Consider the following 22,979-nt stretch of genomic DNA (forward strand, 5'->3'; position numbering starts at 1 on the left):
TTTTGCAAAGGAATAGCATGCAAACATTTTGTGTAATTTCTTCACACTTAAGTCCTTTTTCATGAGACTGCCACCACTTACTACTAATTTAAGCAGTTGTCAGAACAAAACTGCTCTGGATAAATTTCCAGAAATTCTTCTTCCACCTCTTTTTTTTTTTTTTTTTTTTCAGAGCTCATTGAGCATCCACTGTTAATTCAGACACTGGCAGGTAGCGGTGTCTTTTAGTCCTGTTACACAACTTGGCTTCCAACACCTGCAAAAGCTAACTTCTTTCTCCAGATAGACTTGCTTTCCCAGGCTCCTGACTTCTCAGCAATGTGAGGTACTTTGTGTAAAGCTGTCTCAGTTTCCATGAATCCGTTTTTCTAAAAAGTTCCAGATTTTTTCAGAGATAAGAAAAGTCAGTTGTATATTTATCCTGAATTATCAAACACACTACAAAGGACCTATCTCAGATTCCAGGCACCATGGCTAAATATTAAAAATACAGTCATCCTTATGCAAACAAGAAGTATACGTGCCAGCCTCCTCGAAATCACAAATGGCTCCAGTCACAGAACCCCCAGAAAACAAACCTCAGTGGCTTGTACAGGCCTTCCCACTCTGAAAGCATCAGACTCAGAGGTTAGCTCCCAAAACACCGGCATTCCAAAATAGCATTGTAAGTCACATTTAGGTTTCAGTACTTTCACATATGCAAGTGCTCACTGTTCTGAATCACAACAGATATGTCCTAATGTTGTTGACACCTAAGAATATTGAATATAAGTTTATCTTTTAATCTTACACTGAACATCTCTAATTTTAAACCCACAACTTTACATATTTCTGTAGTTATAATTTCAGTCCTCCTCAGAAACAACTACTTGAGATCAACCAGAAGCATAAAACATATTTCCTGTCTTTGGCTTCTTTTTCACAGCTTGACTAACTCATCAAATTGTCTATATTTCAACAAGGAGATTCAGTATATCTGAGGAAAAAAGATAGCAGAATCCTTAGTAGATGTTCACATTCTTCATCTTGCCATCTTTTATCCAATTTGGATCCATTTTATCCTTTTTATCACCACCTGTCAATAAAAGCTAAAAGCTAATAAACCACCTTTTGACCTGGAAGTCTGGACTGGGGAGGAGAATAAAATCCCCATGATTCAGGTGGAGACAGTTAGAGACCTTCTACTTCATCCGGACTGTCAAAAGTCTATGGGGCCAAATGAGATCTACCTGAGGGTGCAGAGGGAGCTGCTGGAGGTGAATCCCAAGCCACTTTCCACCATCTGTCTGTGTTCCTGGTCAATCAGAGAAGTTTCAGGGGATGTGAGGCTTCCCAGTGGGACTCCCATCTACCAGAAGAGTTGAAAGAAGTATTGGGACAACTACAGGCCTGTCAGCCTGACCTCAGTGTCAGGTAAGAAGGAACAGATGATCTTGAGTGAGGTCACATAGCATGTGCAGGACAACTGGGGGATAGGTCCAGCTAGTATGGGTTCATGACAGGCAGGTCCTGCCTGACCAACCTCATCTCCTCCTATGACCAGGTAACCTATCTGGTGGAAGAAGGAAAGGCTATTGATATAGTCTACCTGGATTTCAACAAAGCCATTGACACCGTCACCTATAGCATTCTCCTAGAGAAGCTAGCAGCCCATGGCTTGGACAGGTATAATCTTTGCTGGGTAGAGAACATGCTGGAGGGCCAGGCCCAAAGAATGGCAGTGAAAGGGGTTAAATCCAGCTGGCAACCACTCAGTGCTCTGCTGGGGTTGGTATTATGGCCTGACCTGCTTAATATATTTATTGATGGCCTGAACTGGGGGGAATGAGTATACTCTCGGTAAGGTTGTAAAAGATACCAAGTTGGGAGGAAGTGTCAATCTGCCTTGGGGTAGAAAGGCCCTGCAGAGGGATCTGGACAGAATGGATAGCTGGGCTGAGGCCAATGGGATGAAGTTCAACAAGACCAAATGCCAGTCCTGCACCTTGGTCACAACAACTCCATGCATCACTACAGGCTCAAGGCTGTGCTGAGGAAAAGAACCTGGGAGTGCTGGTTGACACTTAGCTGAACATGAGCCAGCAGTGTGCCTTGGTGGCCAAAAAGGCCAGTGGCATCGTGGCTTGTATCAGAAATAGTGAAGCTATCAGCACCAAGGAGGTGATTGTTCTCCTGTACTCAGCTCTGGTGAGGCCGCACCACAGATACTGTGTTCTGTTATGCGCACTTTACTATAAAAAGACATTGATGCCCTGGAACATGTCCAGAGATGGGCAGTGAAGCTATGAAGGGTCTGGAGCACAAGTTTTATGAGGAACATCTGAGGGAACTTCTCCAGACTTGTTCAGTCTTCTCCAGACATCTTCAGTCTGGAGAAGAGGAGGCTCAGGGAAAACATTATTGCTCTTTACTACTCCCTGAAAAGTGGTTGTGGTGAGTGGGGGTCAGCCTCTTCTCCTGAGTAACAGTGATACAACTACAGGGAATAGCCTCAAGCTGTGCCAGGGAAGGTTCAGGTTGGATATTAGGAAAAAATTCTTCTCCGAAGTAATGGTGAGGCATTGGGATGAGCTGCCCAGGGAGGTGGACAGGTCACCACCCTTGGAGGTGTTCAAGAAACACATAGATGCAGAACTAAGGGACATGGTTTAGTGTAGGGCAGTATTGGTGGTAGGTAGACAGTTGGACTAGATGACCTTGGAGGTCTTTTCCAACCTTAATTATTCTATGATTCTATAAAGCAGCTTAGCTTGTGTTCTGGGGCTCTGTTAAACAGAAATACATGGATCATACCCAGTTATTTTAAGGCATTGTGTGCGTAGTTCCATATAGGGTAAAAGAACCCCCTTTACCACAAAGGTGGTTTTTTTTTTTTTTTTTTTTTAAGATAAAGATGTTTTTAGTATGATATTGTTGAAAAGTAAAGGCTTAAATCATCAGTACTCCTTTAAATTGAAATGTTCATGTGTTGTGATTATTTATTAGTTGATTTGTCTCTGTTTTCATGTTACCCATTTGTTTTCACTGTTCAAGACCCTAGGCTGGTGTCATTTCTACACAGACAAACTCAGGCAATACTTAGAGCTTGCAGTGACTCTAAGACAAGGCATTTCGAAAGTACAAAGCTGAGCCTATTTTCATCAGCCGACACACTCTAGAGCCCAAAGACACATGATTACGCCTTTGGAAAGGCAGCAGCTGGAGCACATGATAATCATTTCCCGTAACCCCGCAGCCCCTTGCTTGTGAACAAAGGATGTTTCCAGAACCAGAGTATTTCACCTTGCTGGATGCTTGCTGCAAGATGCAAAGCATGGCTCCTGCACCCTCTCCTAACAACACATGCCAATGCCCTTCAGGCAATCTCTAGCAAATATTCTTTCAGAAAATCTTGTACAATTCTATTTATACTCTTAAAATAAAGGTACAGGAAAAGCCAAACTGAGACTTCTCTCCTTTATAGACCTGTACATTCCAAGGCAAAGGAGCCCAATGGAGACAACTACATAATTCCTTCCCAGTGAGCCAGGATAAGGCATTGCCAGCTCTCTGCCACTGCAGTGCTCTGGACCTAATAGCTCTACTCCAAGGCAGCTGGAAATTGGGAATCAGAGTAGAACCTCTCACATAAGACATGGCCCTTGGAGAACACAGATCACAGGGCAAACAAGGCAAACCAAAGGATGAAACAATGAAATACGCAATCCAAAAGCCTACAAAGAACAGGAATAAAACAAACTCTTGGAAATCTCACAGCTCAGAAATGACACACAGCTCAATTAAACTAGTAATTACACAGTTGCTCTTACCTTTGCCATCTGCGCTTGCACGCCATTTGCTTTGAGAGATGCTACTGCTTTCTGTGCTGCTGCTGGGCTGTCAAAATCTACAAAACCGTAACCTAAAAAATAAACAATAAATACATATTATCATTAGCCATGAGCTGCACATAGATCAAGATTTAATTGCTTAAGGAAGACCTTTCCTTCTCTTGCACTGTCATGGTTTTCTGGTAGCACTTCCACTACCAGCAGCCATCACTCCTCTATTTCTCTTGGCTTTCTTCCTGCCTTCTTTAGAACTAATTAGTCCTTTCCTGACCTAATGAGATCTAAAGAAATGCAATGACTTGAGGCTTCAAAGGGAAGCAAGGTGTGCAGGAGAGGGGACAAACAGCAGCCCTTTGCCTGTCCTGATAGGAAAGTGGGACACTTTCCCTGTCAGAGCTCTGGTGCGGTGGGTTCTTGCCCTATTCCTTCCATAAGAAGAGGCACAGTCCTTGCCACCTGCCCAGGTGAGCAACCACCATCTGCATTCTGGGCAGCTGTCCCCACTTCATGTTGCTGCCTGCATCCATTTTGCAATACAAGTTTACATAGAAATGGTCTCTGCAGACAATGTGCCCTTATAGAAAACTGCTATAAAAATCTACAGCTTGCAGTGCTTTAGATCATGAAAAAACAGCCCTCCTTCCCTGTTCCTTTAACCAGGCAAGGATGAAGCTCTGTACGAGGGTCTTAGGTCTCTAAAACCAGCTGGAGCCTGGTGTGTGGGGCAGGGAGCCCACAGCAGACCTCCAGCAGGTGGGAGCACTCAGGAAACCTTTGAACCTGTGCTGGGCCAGCATCCACCAGATAGCTGCAGAAGATAGTAGGATAACCACAGCCTGCTCATACTCCATTCCTTTCAACTCGTCACCTGGCCCCACCAGGAGCTGCTTCAGGGCATTTGTTTAGCATTAACTTAGAGAAGGTGCATCTGACAGATTGACAAGAAGTGGTTGTCTGCAATTGGTAAGGAATGGTCATCTGCTTTTAAGTGGCTTTACTATGTCAGTATTTGAAGTTCAGCTTATTAACCACTCCTATCTCCTTTTCTTCCTTCACTGTATCCCTCCCCATTTTTTTCCTCCACAATGAAGACTGGCATGCTCAAGCAGAAGGACTACTGCTGTTACTCTCCTACTGGACATCAGCCCTGAAGTATTTTTGTTTACCTAGCGACACAAAGATGGGCAAAGAGGACACAAAATGAATTTTTAACAACTTCTAAGCACTTAACGGCACTTAAGTCTTGCACATAAAGCTTTCAGCAGACTTTGGAAGACTTAAAAATCTCACCAAGCAGCTGCATGGATTTCACAATCCATCCAGGGAACCCTTTGAAAACCTGAGCCTACATCCCACTAAGCAATTGAGATACAGGTAGGCACATGCTGCTCAGCCAAGCCGTGTTTGGACTCCACCTCTCCCCTGGAAGCCGTATGCTTGAAGCTGAACTGCCTGAAAGCTTTAATAATATTAGCACAAGCATATTTATAGTATCACAGCTCCTTTGCAGACATCTCCATTTACTACGTCAACACATATAATACAGGAGGCAACCACAGATATGCTTTCCTGCTGCATCCATTTTTCTCTTGCCAGCCTTTCTTCCTCCTCATGTGAGGCCTCATTGCCTTCCTCTGTGTGCCACATCTGTGCATGAGAATGTGTGCTTGCGATCACCTTGCCCCAGGTTATAAACATCTCTCTCTACTTCTTTGGTATGTATGCATTACCAATGATGAGATAATTTTGTGTGTATGGATTTTTGTTGTTGTTGGCTTAAATCTTATTTGCGAAAGAAAATGAAAAAGAAATTAGAAAAAAAAAAAGCACCAAGATTGTTAAAGAAAATGCTGACAAAGCCTATGAAGATGCTGAAAAGCACTACTTCGATATCAAAGTCAGATCTGAACCTTTCTCCTCAATCTGTTTTTCTGTTGTTCTTTTTGGAGTACTTCGGTGTGTTGTTTTTGTTTTGTTTTTGTTATTTTTTGTTTGTTTGCTTTTGGTAGGGCATTACTACAAATTGAGGGAAAGTCTGAACAACTGTGTATTGGACGGCATACCTAATAAGCTCTGTCATAACAAGCACACCGGAGTTTGGTCAATCGGGAGAAGGTTGCTTTATCTATTCAATTTCTCCCATTTAATTTTCCCTTTTTTAAAGCTACAAAGCATACCACCTGGAAACCAGCCTGTTCTCCATGGCAGGTTGCTCTGCCTTGTTCTTCAAGCTGCAGAGCTACAGAGAAACTGATGCTGTTTTGAAGCAAAAAACCTCTGCTACAGGAGAGCAAGAGATCTCTCTGGCTTCCTTAGTGCCTCTGCCCTATGGGAGGGCAGCAGATCAGAGGCAATTGCAATATTGCTGAAGTAGAGATCCTGTCAAGAAGCCAGAGCTGCCAAATGGGAAACCTGAAACGCATTGGGAAGTTATGGGGTGGCTTGGATCAAACACAGCGCAAATGATTTTTTTAGGGTAGCAAAGTGCTCTTCTCAGGACATAAAATTTCTTTTTATTTCTCACTGAGTTCATTCCAGAAAACTTGGAGGTGACAGTGCAAAAATAAGCTAACACTTCCCTTAAAAACAGATAACAGCATCGGAATTTGACTTTTATCATCAGTGCACAGCACACTATTCATGTATGCAGTAATAGCAGGGAAATGATTTTTTAATATAAATTTCTAGGCAGCACAGTAAGTATTCTCATCTAAGTTATTATTGCTTGTAAATATAAACTGGATTATTGAAGAGTGTTCTGGTGTTGTACTGTAGGGATCAGGCACATCTAGCAATGGATTATTGAAGATTAACATCAGTCCATAATGTTTAAAGCAGTGGATCTCTCCTAAACATTTATTCAATAGGCACAAGTGGCTAAGATATCCATGTCATAGATCCAACGACAGTCCCAAGACAAAAATCTTGCATCTTCAGCTGGCCATTATGCATTCTGGCATTAATGCTACTTGCATCACTGCAAAGCTGCTCTTTCTCCTTCCCACAAGCTTAATTTCCATTCCAAGCATCTTTCTGGCCCTCCCTGCTCCTGACACATCTCTCCACCACACACAGAACATCAGGACAAAATCACTCCATGGCTGCAAAGTACTCCAAAGCACATCAATCTGCTGCAGGGGAAGCCAAGTTCCCAGGCTGCTTCAGCATTCAAGTATCCTTACAAGAACTTTGTAGTGCTATGGAACAGAAAAACAAGCATGTTGCCTTTCTGCACAGTTTATGTTCTTCCCTATAGATGTCTATAGGCTATGCTGATGATCTGTACTTGAGTTTTTCATTTGTTTAGAATCTTACTTCATTTTTATTTTGTTGTGGTGGTTGTTTTGGGCAGTGAGGAAGTAGCACAGGTTATATATATATTTACATTTATATATATACATATACACAAACAAACAAAAATATGTAAATATATATATATGTATTTATGTATGTTTATTTTTAATACGACTTTCAGGGTTGGTTGAGTTTAGACAGCAGCTAAGGGTGGGTGCTGTGACATTTCCTCCTGATCTCCCCATAGCAAAGATGAGCACCCAAGATGCAAGAGCCCTGCCCTTTGGGCCAGGCTAGGATGTACCCTGGCCCCTGGCCAGGCTGTGCTGGCTGCCCTGGCAGGTGCAGAGCCAGCTCTGGCCACTCACGCTGGGCTTCCTGCTCAGCCAGCCGTTCCTTGGCTCTCCTGGGACAAGACAGCACGCGGGCTGGAAATGTCCTTTGGGACAGATTTAGACTGGGGTCTGCCAATTGGATGCTGTTGCTGTAAGAAAATGTCTGCACTGCTTCTCCTTGTCTGAAAAATAAATGCAGAACCTACCAGCCCCACTCTCTCCTATCTTCAAATTCCAGTGCCTGGCTTTGTGTTTTGTTTCTGGTTGTTGTTGTGCGTTTTTTTTTCCTCTTATTATTTTGATCACTGCCTCATGAATATTCTCATCTATGGACTATCTTTTCCAGTTCTTGTGCAGAACATCATGTAAAGCACATGCAGCTTCTATGCCACGACCTCCAGATTGCTCGCAAGAATCAATCTCCACCACAGGAAACCTAAACCAAAACTATTTCCTCTTTCCTTATGAGGCATCCTGCCCTTTTCCTTTAAGATCACAAGGCACAAATAGGGAGAGCTACGTTATCACTTGCTACTGGGAGAGTTAGAAATTGAACTAATTACCAATGCAAGTCCCTTAGATCAAGAGCACTTACAGTGCAGGTGAGTTTGGGTACATTGATTCTGGGATCACACACACAGAATCACAGAATGGCTTGGTTTGGAGGGGACTTCAAGGATCATCAAGATCCAACTCCCCTGCCACAGGCTGGGCCACCAACCTCCCCATTTAATACTAGAGCAGGTTACCCAGGGCCCCATCCAAGCTGGCCTTGAACACCTTCAGGGACGGGGCATCCACAAGCTCTCTGGGCAGCTTGTTCCAGCACCTTACCACTCTCATAGTAAAGATATCCAACCCAAAACTTCCCTCCCTCAACTTCAAACCATTTCCCCTTGTCTTGCTGTTATTCACCCTTTTAAAGAGTTGAGATCCCCAATTCTTTTGTGGCGTGACATGTACAACTAGTTTGTAAATGTGAATACACAAAAAAAAACCCGACAACCCACACACCAGAAAACAAGACAAGACTATCTAGATTAATTGTTCGACCTTTCCTACAAGAAATAAAATGCCTGTAATTTTGTTTTGGCTTGATGCCATTATAGCTAAATAATTAAATTTCAGGAATAAAAGCAGTGATTTTGTACCTGTGGGGGAAAAAAAACAGCTAAGCATCAGCAAGCACAAGTTTATAGCTTGCTGCAGTAAGTGCTACCTGAATACCCCAGCAGACGCTAAATGTCTCAGTCTCCTACAACCCCAGCGGCTGGGGGCCTCCTGCTCTCCATTCTGCAGCTCCATAATTAAGCTTGGCAGCAGGTTCAAATGAATTAAAACTGAATGTCACTATTTCCTCAACAAATCCCTCATCCTTGTTTTTTCTTACTTGTCAGGAGAAGACCAGCAGAACAGCAATTAGTGGTAAGCAGTGCAGTGAAAAAGAACCAAGTATACACTAATTAGGTCACTCGCCAAACACATTCATTTCATTGGCAGATTTAATCAATGTTTTCCTGAAATGTCTTAAATCTCCTATGCTAATTTAAAGTTTTGTTATTGTTGTTACTTTAAACACAGATGGGATGCCTGGAGATTTTCAATTGCTTTCCGCAAATCCATTTCAAAATAACAACCCCTCATATACTATATCATCAGAATTTAGGCACAGGTTTTAGGAAATGGCCTCTAATTTTATGCCAACATTTTTTGTGCCTGCAAATACCTGTGGGTGCAGTTTTGTGGATTTAAGTAATTGCAGGTGTGTGTAGCTCTAAGACATCAAACTCTGAATTGCCCTGACTGATTGGGTACTCAAGGGTAACACCAAATAATTTAAGGGGCTACCTGCCACTTGCTGTCCCCACAATTAGGGCAGAGTGTACAGCAGTAGCACAGATGATGGTGTGCTCCCCCAGTGGGCACAAGTCCTTCACACATGGGAGCCCCAGCATGCAGTGACATGAGTAAAAATAAAGGAAAATAAAAATGAAAACAACAGTGAAGGCCAGGAGATGTGTGCTTTCCCAGGAGCAAGGTGTGGAGCCTAGGCATGCAGCGGAGCTGGAGATCTGATGCCTCTGGCAAAGTATGGGAAAGAAGAAGCTGTGATGAAGGACAGAGGATAATCTGGGATTGGGAAACACTGCTTTACCCTGCCACAAGGCCCAGTGTCACATCTGACTCCTGGCCAGGTACTGCTTTCAATCACCTGGATTCAAGTCAAGTAGAACTCTGCATTTTACAGCAACGTGCTCACACAGAAATAAAGGGAAAGGATGGATGATGCACAGTCAGGAGATGGAGGAGTTGGTATATACAAACTGGATTGAAGAAGTGTGCATGTTCTTTTAGCTAATCTTGTTTTTTTGTTGTTTATTTCTTAGAGAAGTACATAAATATACTGATGGGGAGCTTATGCATACTGTGGAGCTCTTCTGGTTCCACTGAAGTCACTAAGCTCCCTTCATCAGAAGTTATAATGCATTGTTTCCATTAGCTAGGATCTTTGTAGAAATAGAATGCATCCAGTCTGAATGGCAGGAAACATAAAATGTGTGTAAATTTCACATAAAAATGGAAATATCTCACAGTCGTGTAAAGATGAAATAAAACTTGGTCAAGTGCAATTACAACAGTTCCATTATACTGAAAACTGATTTTCTTCTGCTGGAACACCAGACCATCTGGGGTTCTGCTTCCAATCAGTATATTTTTAACATAGCAAAGTTCCTACGTCTTGTTTTTGGACATCTAGAACTCTATATATCAGACCTCAAATCCAGAACAGACAAGACCGAGGATATAATTTACATCAGGTCTTCAAGAAGACTGTTTAGAAAAAATGAGACATTGATTTTAAGACAACGCTTCTTTTTTTTTTTTTCTTTTTTTCTTTTTCTTTATCAGTGTGTTTGTTAACGTTGTTCAAAGTTTGGCAACTGAATATCACTTCCAAAGAGGGCTCTGGAAAGGAGAGAAATATCTGTCTTGGGAAGGGACAGCAGTCAAAAGTACCTGTTGAACTGGGAAATCATGAAATGAAATACATTTATCCTAAATACATTTTTATTCTTTAAGAGGTCAGCATATTTGTCTGAGTATATTTGAAGGCACCAGCACGAAGTTTCTACAGCAGTACTAATACATTTACACATATATAACTCAGCAAATATATAATAATCAGTGAGGTGGTTGTCCTTAATGCCTAGATGGAACCACTTGGATTTCATTTAAACATAAGTCAGTTTTAGCTATAAAGCTCACTTTGGCCCAGCACGTAGAGTTCTCTTAAAAACTAGTGTTCATTTTGACAATCAGGTAGTCCGCAAAGAAGCGATTACCCAGTAATTTACTACGCAATTCTCAGCCTTTGTTTTATGCTCAGATAAAGAATCAAATTAAAGTCTTATAAGCCTTGGAAAATTAGACTTACGGAGCAAAGAGGTTGAATCGCCCTTGAACACAAAATTACTGAAAACAGATTTTTCTTTCATTGTTCAGATTGTGCTGAAATATTTCTCCAGCTCCAAATGCTCCGAATAATGGTAGAATTGTCTAAATGATTACAGTATTTAAAGCCCCACTTTGTAACAATGTTCTTGACTAGAAAGTGGTGAATCCTCACATTTTAATTAAAACAGCTAACAGATAGTTAGAAAAATAATTGGAAACTGAGAGTCTTAAGTGCAGGAAAGAAAAGACAGTCCCTTCATTTCAGATCACCCCCTAGAGACACACCTACATTAAGTATGCGTATACAGCTTTATCTTTTGTTTGCTTTAGTTTGATATGGAAACATGGCACAAAACTGTCACTTAGATTATATTCCTGCAGTGATTTCTTTTACTTCTTGCTTTATTTGAATCCCCTTTATCACAACAGAAGTTGAGAAAAGCAACCCTGTCAGTAACTAACAAACTATTTTTAGACATCTGTTTGTTTTTTTTTGTTTGTTTGTTTTTTGTTTTTGTTTTGTTTTTTTTTTATTCTTAATTTGAATATTCAATTACTTTGATTTAAACAGAATTTATATCAATGCAGGTTATTATTAGTTGCACAACTAATTAGTGATATTTACAGACAAAAACACTAAGTATGGAACTTGTGATTATCCTTTCTTATACTTTAAGCTGTTAATAAATTGAAACTTTTTGCAATCTCTAACAAGTAAATGTAACAGTACGAGGAATGCTATAAAATTTTAGGTTGTGGCAAAGAAGTACTTATTAAGTAAGCAAATATACATCTATTTATATTCCCTTGGAAAGTAATTATTCAAAATCACTCTCTCAAGAATAAGAAGCAGACCTTACAAAAACTCTTCATGAAATATGGTTGCAACAACAACAGCAAGAAGGAGAGGGAGGAACAGAGCAAATTTCACAGGTGCACTGATCAAGAAAGTGATATTGCACTCAAAGACCCTCGCTCACCATTTATGCTGCATTACTGTCAATTCAGAACCATGAAGACTGGGAAGCTGAAAAAAACTCTGGAAAGTACACAAATACAACCCCCCAGAAATCCAATAGAACTCTTTGATTATTCCTAAGAAATATGGCAAGTGTTTGAGGCCATAAGAGTGACCCTGAATGCGAGTGAGTTCCTGCAGGTAACCAAATTACAGAATATGATCAGTGTAAACACTGAGGTGTAAGACTTCACAAGCACCTGCCAAAGAACAAAAATTATGGCAAAGATAAGCCAAGAGAAAAGTTAAGAAATGTTTCCTTGTATTCTGCTAACAGTGCAAACTTAGATGAGTTGTACAAAGCAAATGATAGAAGTCTCATTGCTCAAGTTACCAAATGCAGGCTGACTGAAGAAGAGAACATATTGTAAATCTTGCAGTGGCAGAAGGACAAGAGACAAATGAGTTTTTCCATCATTGCCTTTGGAAGTTACTCTCTCTGCAAGACCCATCAATTCATTGTAAAAATCCAAAACCAAGGTAAACACTTTTTAAATAGGGTAATAGCTCACATTTAAAATTTCTGTATACAGAAACATGATTTCATATTACATCTATTTAGTACTATAACATTTCTAATTAAAGTATAAGTCCTGTAATCATTAAGATTATTTTTACTACATTTGTTTAGCATAAGGCATTCCTTGCTGCTCAGGGGTTGAGCTAAATTTCACATACGAAGTAGCGGCTGAAGTAAGCAAAATGTTCTCCCAAAACACAAGTTCTCCAACAGCAGTGCTAAATTCCATATTTACTTAAAAGGGAGGGAAAGATAAAAAACAGTTTCTTCCCTTGACTAAAGAAATACTGTGACTCACAAGCATTAGTGTTTTGCAATAACCACAAGAAGACAGCCAGAACTTGCACTTCAAATTAAGTTCTCACTTTCAGATCCAGATCTATGATATCAATTAATAGCTTCACCAAAAACTAGACGTGAGCCTCACAGACAAAAGTTAAAAATGGATGACTTTTTAAACAATTATTTTTCATATTTTCATATTCACTTTCCTCTTTGATTTCACAGCTGTGTCCAGATGCTGAAGTTCCAAAATACCACAAGAAAGACTATTTTCTTGGTATTTCTAGCCAGCAAGAAACACTGACACTCTCACGAGAAAGTCTGTTCTTATGAGGTTTCAAGCTCAGTTATGTAGACTCCAGAGCTTAACTTAGCTTGGATAATGTTTGAGTAAGATACGAAACCAAATCTCCTGAGATCTGTCCATCACTTATTTTAGAGCTGAGTAACTTGAGTGAAAAACCTGGTCTAGAAAAACAGCTTAGAAACAAATCATTCGGCCGTAACCTCTGAAAGCTTTCATCCTCTGTGTAGACAAACAGTTTTCTCTTCTGACTGGACCAGAGGTTACCTAAAGCTAAGCAAGTTATTTGCCAGCTGGGCGGCAAAGGGACATGTACCCTAAGAAGCTGTAAGACTAACTGCAGTGGACTAGTTAGACATGTTAGCAGTCACGCTAAGCACTCTACAGGCGTGGCACATCATTCCAACAGTATTTATGGGACAGAAAAGGAAAAACAGAATGTCAATAGGAGTTCTGCTTTCAGTATATGTGTATTTATGGGAGAGAGCAATGAAATATTGCAGGGAAAAAAAATGAAGTCCTTGAGTAGTCAGCTTTTCCAACGGTAGACTTAAACAGTGATAGTATTCCAGGAGGCAAAGAAGGATGTCCTGAATCACGCGACATCTCTGTCAGAAATGAAATGTTCCATTCTCTTCCTCTTGATGCAGGATTGCTTGGCAATCATAACATTAAGTAACTGCAAATACAAGTGGGAAGAAACAATGTGACAAGAGAAGATGCACTTGGTGATCACACGGTGATTACTGTACTTTATTAAAAATAATTTTCATTTCAGTATGTTTTGACAAGAAAATAGAAAGCATCTTGTGCAGACTTCAGGAAATATTAAAATAACCCAAGGTGATGAACATGTTATTATCCAGCCTGTTCCAGAGAGATGATGCTCAAGTACTGAAATGGTTTTCATTTCAAATACATAATCATTTTCAAGACACCACACTTGAAAAATTGGATTGTATATTTGTCATACAGTAAGCAGTGATAAAGAGCACAGCAATTTATGTTCCTTATGCAAACCACTTGTAATTCAGAAAACAACTATAGTTTCTAAGAGGCAGCAAAGAGATAGCACTTTCCGAAGAAGTGAAATGTTTTTCTTCATGCCAGTTGGCCAATTCTGGCATGTCAACCTTTGCTATAAGAAACGTTTCGGATAACACGCAAAGTGCTGCTTTTCCAACTCATCAACACTCAACATGCCTGGGAGATCTAGGCAGAGAAAAGCAATATGTTGTGAATATTTCATTACATGGATACTAAGAAAAGAATCACGACGCTACCATCCTGTCAGTGCTAAAATACCAATGACTTTTTGAGCATGAGGGAAGTGTGCTTTCAAGGAATGATTTCTAGGGATGGTGCTTCTTTCATTTTTCTTTCCTCACTTCTCCTTCAAGGGAAGATCAGATCATGTAGGGATTGACATCTTACAGAAACCGCATGCCTGAGCACTGCAATCCCCAAGAGTGTCCAACCTGGATTAAGTTCTGCAGTGTAAATTCTTCTTTCATCTGTGCCCTTCCGAAGACCCACTGAGCCCTGTGGCTCTATACCATTTTTAATATTTTGGCATTGAGAGTCAGAGGGAAGTAGATTGTCACCCCTCCTTTAACCCTCACCATTACTTCTGTATGAGCAAGGACAGGGTTTGCTAGATGGGCAGCACAGAGCATAATAAGCCACAACATGCAGTTCAGAGGAAAACCAGTGTAACAGAGACAGTGCAGGTTCAGTGTCCACAGATTCTGGTCTTAGATGGTATTTCAAGCAATCAGTATTTAAGTATCCCCAGAGTATGACAAATGTATTGCCCATCACTATTTATAGGGTGTTTTTTTGTTGTTTTTGTTTGTTTGTGTGTTTGTTTTTCAATAGATCCTTCTGTGGTTAAATATTAGTTTCTCCCTCTGAGCCTCTCATTATATGTCTACCACATTTATCTGTAGCCTGAAGTTCAAAAAATGCTATTATTACAGTACCCTAGAAATAGCTGTGATTTTTCCAGGCTGAGAAAGAAAGAAAAGGAAAAGAACAAAATTGAGAAGAAATCACATCAGGAAATCTCTGTCCAAGATCTCCAATCTATTTTTCAGATTCAAGATAATTTTACAATCTATGTAAGCTGAAGATGCAGATAAACTAAAATGTTGTCGTTTAATCTAATCTGAATTTCTGAACCTGTCAAAGTTTTCCTATAATTACAGGCCATATAACTCAAGCATATGAAAAAAAATGCGTAATTTAATGTTTTAACCTAATGTAAAAGCGTTCCTTTTTTTCCTGTGATTTAAGGTAGCTATTTAGTGTTATTTTGACTGTCAGCTTGCATTTAAAATCACCGACTGGTACAATACCCAGCAGTCACAGACTGCAGAGGTAGGAAGGACAAAAACTAGAGAGTATATTGAAACTGCCTGCATGATGGCTATGAAGCATTCAAGGTTAGACCAGGCAAAGGACAACTGCCTCTGCACAAGTACCAACATGCAGAAAGCTTTCTCACGCTGATACTCATGTCTACAACAAGCCTTCACAAGCTCATAGACCGAGTCTAAAAGAGGCATCTTCGGTCTTCCTGTAGGATAGATGACTATTATCCAGCACAAGGTGACCACATGGGGTTACACCAATGACTCAGAATTTCACTAATATAATTGTTTATATACTGGAAAGCTCTCCAGTGATTTATCCTTTTATCACCCATGTTGCCTTCAGAGGTGTGACCATTTTTTGGCTTTGGCACTTAGAGGATCATCTGTATTCAGTTTTGGGCCCCTCACTACTAGAAAGACATTGAGGCCCAGGAGCATATACAGAGATGGGCAAGGAAGCTGTGAGGGGTCTGGAGCACAAATCTGATGGGGAGCAGCCAACAGAGCTGGGATTGTTTAGTGCAGAGAAGAGGAGGTTCAAGGGAGGTATTCTGGGGAGGTCCAGACTGAATATTTGGAAAAATTGTTGTCTTTGAAAGACTGGTGAGACACTGGCACAGGCTGCACATGGAAATGGTAGAGACACCATTCCTTCAGGTATTCAAGAAAAGCACAGATGTAGAACTGAGGAACATAGTGGGCATAGTGGGGATGGGCTGATGGCTGGACTTTATGATCTTAAGAGGTCTTTTCCAACCTTAATGATTCTATGATATTATATTTGTTATTCTTTTTCTTTATTCTATAAAAAAAACTTGCAAATTCCAGTGCACAGTTTTTCCTATTACTTCTTAAGTGGATACTTTTTTCTATTGGATTTTCCCTGTTTCTCAGACTCCAGGATCACCTAACTACCTTTCTGTATAATTGCCTTATGCTTCTCAACTTTGTGTAATGAGCAAGTATCAAGGGAATTTTAGTAGCAATATCATCACAGATGAGATGGGAAAACCAGCACCTGCCTTAGAAAGACAGAAGTAATCAGCTGTTGCCAATGAGGCTGATTGACATGACTAAGCTGGCAACTGATAACAGTGTTATCAGCAAGGAGGTACAACTCTCGTGACTTTCCTCAGTAGTTCTGTTGTTCAGGCATCTTTTGAACATACAAGCATTTTGTTGATGGTCTCTGGGGAACCTTAAGGGTTAATCATTGCCATATATTGCAAGTGAAACAAAGTATAGCAGAGAACAACTTCCAACCCACAATACCTTAGAGAAAGGTATATACATAGGTCACTGTGAAAGTAATGCCTTCTATTTAATGGAAACTACGAGAGATACAAAAAAGCACAATAGAACTGTTTGCTAGAGCACTGTTTTTTTTGAGATAGACACCACCTTTAGCTACACATTTTTACCAGTGACAAACAAGAGTCTGCATGCTGTGGTTGTAAAAATCTGCACCAGAGGAGGTGACCCATGGTTGCTGTCAAAACTGCTGAAACGCACCACCCACCACCTCACTGTGCTCACATCCTCTGTTTGGTCTCTATAAACATTCAGCCTCCAGCAAATGGCAATGAATGTCAATGGGTGCCATTTTTTCCACATGGAGGAATTCCGTTCCACCTCTTTCCTTCAGACACACTTTCAAGTCAGGCTCCATTCTGACAGATTACTCCTTTGCTGCCACCTGTCACATGGCACCAAAATCTAATGGAATATTGGTGGGAAGGTTCAATCTCTGCTGCTGTATCTCTGACATCATGCACCAACATCAAGGCATTACTTTTGGAGCCACCCTCATATAGTTCAGTGCTTAACGACAGAACATAAATATTTATGGTGTTATTTATTAAAGTCTTAATCTTTTTTAAAATTGAAAGTGAGGGTGATTCAGAATGTTATAGTATCTCTTATTTATGAAATGCATTTAATTTAATAAAAATCCAAGAATTGTAATAACAGTATAAAGTACGTGGCTGTGGTAGGACCTAAGTTTATTTTCTGATAATAGCTCCATATCTGCTTGGTACATCAAATAAACAAGACTTAAAGAGAAAGCAGGGGTGCGTTTTGTCAGGATACATAAACCATGAAAACATATCCTATCTAAGAAGCCAAAATGCTTATAAAAAGATATTTTACATCTCATACACCATATCGAAGAACCAGCAATGTGAAATTATTTTTCAGTCTCTCAGGAAGCAGAAGTGACTCTTCAAACCCCTCTGCATCTAGGTTTTTGGTCCGTCCCTGGGTTGATGGCCCACTCACATTCAGTGCAACAGCTGACATGGCTGATAGGCAAGGCGTTATAGACATCAAATAGATGTTGGTGTTGTCAATGTGGAGATGTGTAAATGTTTTGAGAGTGAATGTCTGATCCCTGTCAACAGCAAGAATTAGTCAGATGAACACTTGGCATGCTTGTGCTTTCTCAATGTAAAAAGGTTGTACTACAAAGATTGCACACTGCTTGTTTTATCACTGGCCTGTTGCTCTCTGTCCTTACAGCTTTAACCCTCACCTAAGGCAATCATTTCCCAGTGGTACTGGTTCCCTCAAACTGGGCTTGGAACCCTTGAACAAAATGGGGAGTGCCTCTCTAGTACTTTGCAGCGGGGCAGAATAGCCTCGATCTCCCCAGCTCTCTTCCCCGTGTTGAAAGACAATATGAGGCTCTAATAGCAGACACATTTGGAAAGAGAAAGCCTATAGTATCTGAAGTTCTTAGCATCTTTCCTAAAATTAATAGGAACAGTCATAGAAGAAATCTTCACCTTAACCTGAGAGATATATTATTTTCTGATGTATTTACAAATACATGGCATGTCATACAGTGACATCACACCACCCTACTCTCTTATATATTGTTGGTGGGATTTTCTTTTTTTTTTTTTTTAACCTCTATCAGTGGCTGAGACAAACATTGCACACAGAAAAAAAATTAGCCTTGTTTTCTGCCTTTATCTAGAGACAAACGGATGGAAGGTATCATGCAAAACATGATGGTGTGATCGAATGGGAAACAGCCTACAGTATACTGCAGCCTTTCCCTCCCTTAGGCCACACACTACAACTTCATCTAACTCTGCCTAGTTTACTGTTCTGTTTTGTCACTGAGAAGATTTGCATTTACTGCATCAAAGCATTTTTGTCATAGATAATGATGACCAATTAAAAAAAATCCCCACCAAATAGCATATTTCCAGCACCGCTGCGTACATGCGGAACAAGTGCATTGCACTTGCTTAATGGGCTAACCAACAGAATCAAGCCTCCCTCAGGAAAGTCAACATTTCAGTACACACTAGGAAAACTGGGAAAGAGTCAGCTTCCAAACAAAAAATAAACTCCACATTTAATAGCTTAAAATGAAGCCACTGAAGACTAAACATCTGGGCTTTTTGGATATCATCCCAGATACTGCGTGTAGCACCAAAGCTCTTCATCACTGTATCCTCTTAAGAATTTGAATAAAATCCTTCCCCCAGTATACACTGCTTCTCTGCAGAACATCACAAAGAAAGTGCCTGTTGCTGTAAGATCTCGGGGCAAGGCCTGTTTTTTACTACTTATGAGGAGAGCATTCAGAATCATAGGGCTTTGGTTCTCCTCAGGATCTCTGGGACCTCCTGTAATAGAAATCACAGTTCTGCAGCAGTGGCAACAGCAACAACCCACGTGGACCACAGAAGACGCTAATTAGAAGGGGATTATTAGAAACACTTCAGTAAATCTGTAGCACTTCTAGAAGTGCCACTGGAAGTCAATGGGATTTTCTGCTCCTGAAGAGCAGCAGGCAAAGCTAAGCACAACACTCCAGTATCCATCAGAAATCTGCTCAGCAGTGAACAACACAGCATACATAGCACAGAGCAGGCCACTAACAGCACATCCAAGATATTTAGGACTCTCATCAAGATCTAGCAGTGATGTCACCAGTTGCAGGGCTACATTAGAGAGGTATCCTCAGCAGAGCACTGTTCTGTGTGGCACCTCCTGCTTGGGAGCTTCTGAAAATTCTAATTCTCACATAATCTGCTTTGAGATCTCCACTTCCAACAGCTGCTGTGCTTTGCAGCTGGTTCCAGATATGGTCTGATGCAAACCTGGATTTATAGGGATTGCTCAGGAATGACCACACAAAATTCTGATGCTGGTTGTGCACAAGAGATCAGGTTAAATCAGTACATACATACAAATTCTGAACTGCTGAGAAAGAATGTATGGAACATGGCCACTGTAAAGCAACTGAACCAGCACAAAATTTCATAAGCCAGAGGCATGCAGATTATAACTAGAGCCAAACTACACAGTACAAGAGAGCCACACAAAAGACAAAAAGCATTGGATAAGGCTGAAACAGAATTATCCTTAATAGACAGTGCCTCCCTAGAGCTTTTGTGCTCACAGCCAAGCAAAACGGTTCTGTGCAGGAAGACAAGAACTGCAGACTTCTGGCATGGCTCTGGAGACACAAACAATATTAGAGACTCATTCCCATAATGGAACAAAGAGGTGAAACAGACCCCCTTGAAACAAACAGTTCCTGGCCATTGTACTATCAAAGCAAGTACAAATAAAATTGAATGTTTCATCTGTATTTTTATTTTATGTATGTGAATATAAAGTGAAATAAGACTAGCAACTTTCTTTATTTTTTTTTTCTTTTTTCTTTTTTTCCAGGAGAAAAATGACAGAAAATCATACATCACCCCACTCGCCACCCCCCCCCCCCGGGGGGGGGGGTTTTTTTTTTTTTTTTAAAGGAATATATTTGCATTAGGTTTCATAGTAGGTTGTTCCTTTCCTTCCTTCCTTCCTTCCTTCCTTCCTTCCTTCCTTCCTTCCTTCCTTCCTTCTTTCTTTCTTTCTTTTTTTCCCCAGCCAGTTTTGTCCATATTCTTTACAACACTGACATGATCCACTTCTGTACCTTCCAGCTACTCCTTTTCTCCCTGCTTCCAATGGTTGCTTAAAAACAAAAAGACCCATACTATGTCTAGAAAAATGGCTTGGATAATGATACTTCCAGAAGTCATTTCAAAGGAATCATTCTATCCAGGATTGACAACAGGGAAAATATTTCCAGAAAAACCTGCACACTTCCAGCAAATACACAATCACATCAACAAAGGCATGGAGAGCGTGAAAACCTCATGCTCTGATAATGCTTGCTTGCTTCCTCTCTCCATGCTTTCCACATATTTAGGTTTTTATTCCCCATATTTGCTGCTGTTTCAAACATATTATTCTTTTACTCCATTTTATTTATTTCTTCCACTATCTTCTCATCCCTAGCTTTTTTGTTATAGCCTCATCCAGCCCCTTGTTTGCTCATGGCAACAGAAGTTCTCAAAAGAAAAAAATGTTGCTTCTTAAGTTGAAATGAGAAGACTGCTGAGGAAATAGATATCTTAGGAGTTTAATACAAAATAAGGGGTCTTTGAAAAAAGGTGAAAAGTAACCAGAAAGATTTATTCTTAAATGATAGAGCAACAAAGGAGCCAAGAAGAAAGCAAAAACATAAAGCAAAAACTATTCCAAATCTTTGCTCAAAAATGAAGCTTTTTCAATTAAAAAAAGAAAACAAACAAACAAACAACAACAACAAAAAAACCCCCAAACTATTAATATATTACATTCATTATTTTTGTTGTTCAATATGTTTCTTTGCTTTCTGATTTCATCCAAAATTGGGAGCATGCTTGCCAAAATAATATGAGAACCTTTCTACCAATGAAACTTTTAGGCAGAGAAAATGTCAGAATTTCTAGATAAATCAGAAACAGAACTTACTAGATACTGAAAGGCAAAATTAAACTCGGGAAAGAGTACTGTCTCATATTCCAAGCAAGACCACGCACAAGGACATTTGGCATTTTATTCAACCTTTAAGGACAAGATAGAACAAAGAAACTGAAACCAGACCACAGTGATATTTCCATTTATGGCAGCACAAGACAGGCAATGCTCATCTGCATTTCAGCCCTCAAGTCCCCACCTCACTGTGTTTCTACCCCTAAGTACAGCTAGAAAAACACTTTAGAGGAAATTGGAGCCTTGTAAAGATTTTAGACATACCTTAAATAAAAATTTTTATCCAAAAACCAGGGATAAGATTACTATTCTCCTTCTCAAAGTCAGGTTTCTACAGGAGAAAAGTTGTTCTCCCACAGCCCAGCTGATGATGATTCAACTTCCCACATCTCAGTTCTGCCCAGCTTCAGATAATCTAGACTAATTTAGGAAGGAAATAAGCTGTATTCCCTGTAACTGAGAATAGAGAGCCTCTGCTACATCCATCTCAAAAAAAGTCTAATTTTCTGAATTGTTATCTAAAGGAGTTTCTCTTCAGTTTATATGCACTCTAGTTTTTGAACTGAGAGATTTGCTTCCGTCCGAACACTGGGCAGGGTGGGTATTTCCTTCTGCAAGTGTCACTCTTCAGCCTTTATCAAGTTTGTGGTATGGGGCAAGAGCCAGGCAGCAGCATGTGCCAAGGGGAGAAGATGGGAAAGGAAGGGAAGGGATGGGACGGCATGCTGGGCTCATACCTAGAGGCAACAGCAGGGCACCGAAGCATTCATGAAAAGCACAGCATAGGTGGATAAGGAGACAAGAAAAAAAAAAAAAAAGAAATCAGAGATGCTTGCCCATTGGGTTTCAGTACTAATAAATAAAAACTAGGGCAACACACCCATTTTTATCACAAGGCTCTGCTAATGAGAACACTGCTAATGAGAACACAGCATGGACAAAAGATTCTCTCAAAGCTTGTTCATTCAGCACCAAACACTTCCCAGTCAAAATCCAGAAAGACTTCCTAATGGGAATTAGTTCATTCTCATTGTGAGCCGGAGGCTTTGGAACAAAAATACCAAGTGTTTGGTCAGGAAAACTAATTTGGGCCAAATATTGTTCTAATTTACTCTCCATCATTCCTTTCCCTCCCCTTTTTGTTCTCTCCCAGTGCTGACGAAGGGTACTGCTGTCACCAGCACTTCTTTCTGTTAGCAGGAAAAGGTCTCTTGCTCGATTGCCTTCACTGTAGTTGGGTCATGCAGGAAAACCACAGCAAGACATTACAATGAGAAGTGAGTATTCAGCTGGAAAGCAAGAACTTTTACCTCAAATTCCTCTGCTTCCTTACATCTATTTAAAGTAATGCATTACTGTGCGTATTTTAAGAAATTGAATGAATTAAAGTTATCGTTTCTTCTTCATTTTTTTTTCTTAATAGGTACGTGGAGTATACAGTCATGCATCTTATTATATGTATGCACAATATCTTTTAAATATAAGCATAAATAAAAATAGGAGGTGTAATTTACCACGTTGACCATGGGCTACACAAATACAAGCAGTGCCCTGAGCATTTGGCACCTTGCTAAATCTTTAAGTTACCATTTAAGTATTTGCAAGGCATAAATATTGTCACTCAAATCCAGGTGTGGATTGATGATAGACAAGCCAAGGAACAAACAGCCCCTGCATAGACGTGGATGTAATCATTCTCTGATTACATATGATGCCCAAAAAATTATCCAGTTAGC

At 40.2% G+C, this 22,979-nt stretch overlaps 1 protein-coding gene across 6 annotated transcripts in view; it reads right to left on the reverse strand.

Moving 5' to 3' along the window:
* Positions 1-22,979, reverse strand: part of RBMS3 (RNA binding motif single stranded interacting protein 3) — a 493,774-nt gene that overhangs the window by 254,998 nt on the left and 215,797 nt on the right. For all 6 annotated transcript variants that reach the window (XM_042817114.1, XM_042817117.1, XM_042817116.1 and 3 more), the window contains exon 4: positions 3,810-3,901. In XM_042817114.1, the coding sequence (XP_042673048.1) occupies positions 3,810-3,901 (92 nt within the window). The remainder of the gene's footprint in view (positions 1-3,809; positions 3,902-22,979) is intronic.

The sequence above is a fragment of the Centrocercus urophasianus genome, unplaced genomic scaffold, assembly GCF_019232065.1.
Source record: "Centrocercus urophasianus isolate 14NV4802_14NV808 unplaced genomic scaffold, USGS_Curo_1.0 seq_16, whole genome shotgun sequence".
NCBI classification, from domain to species: domain Eukaryota; kingdom Metazoa; phylum Chordata; class Aves; order Galliformes; family Phasianidae; genus Centrocercus; species Centrocercus urophasianus.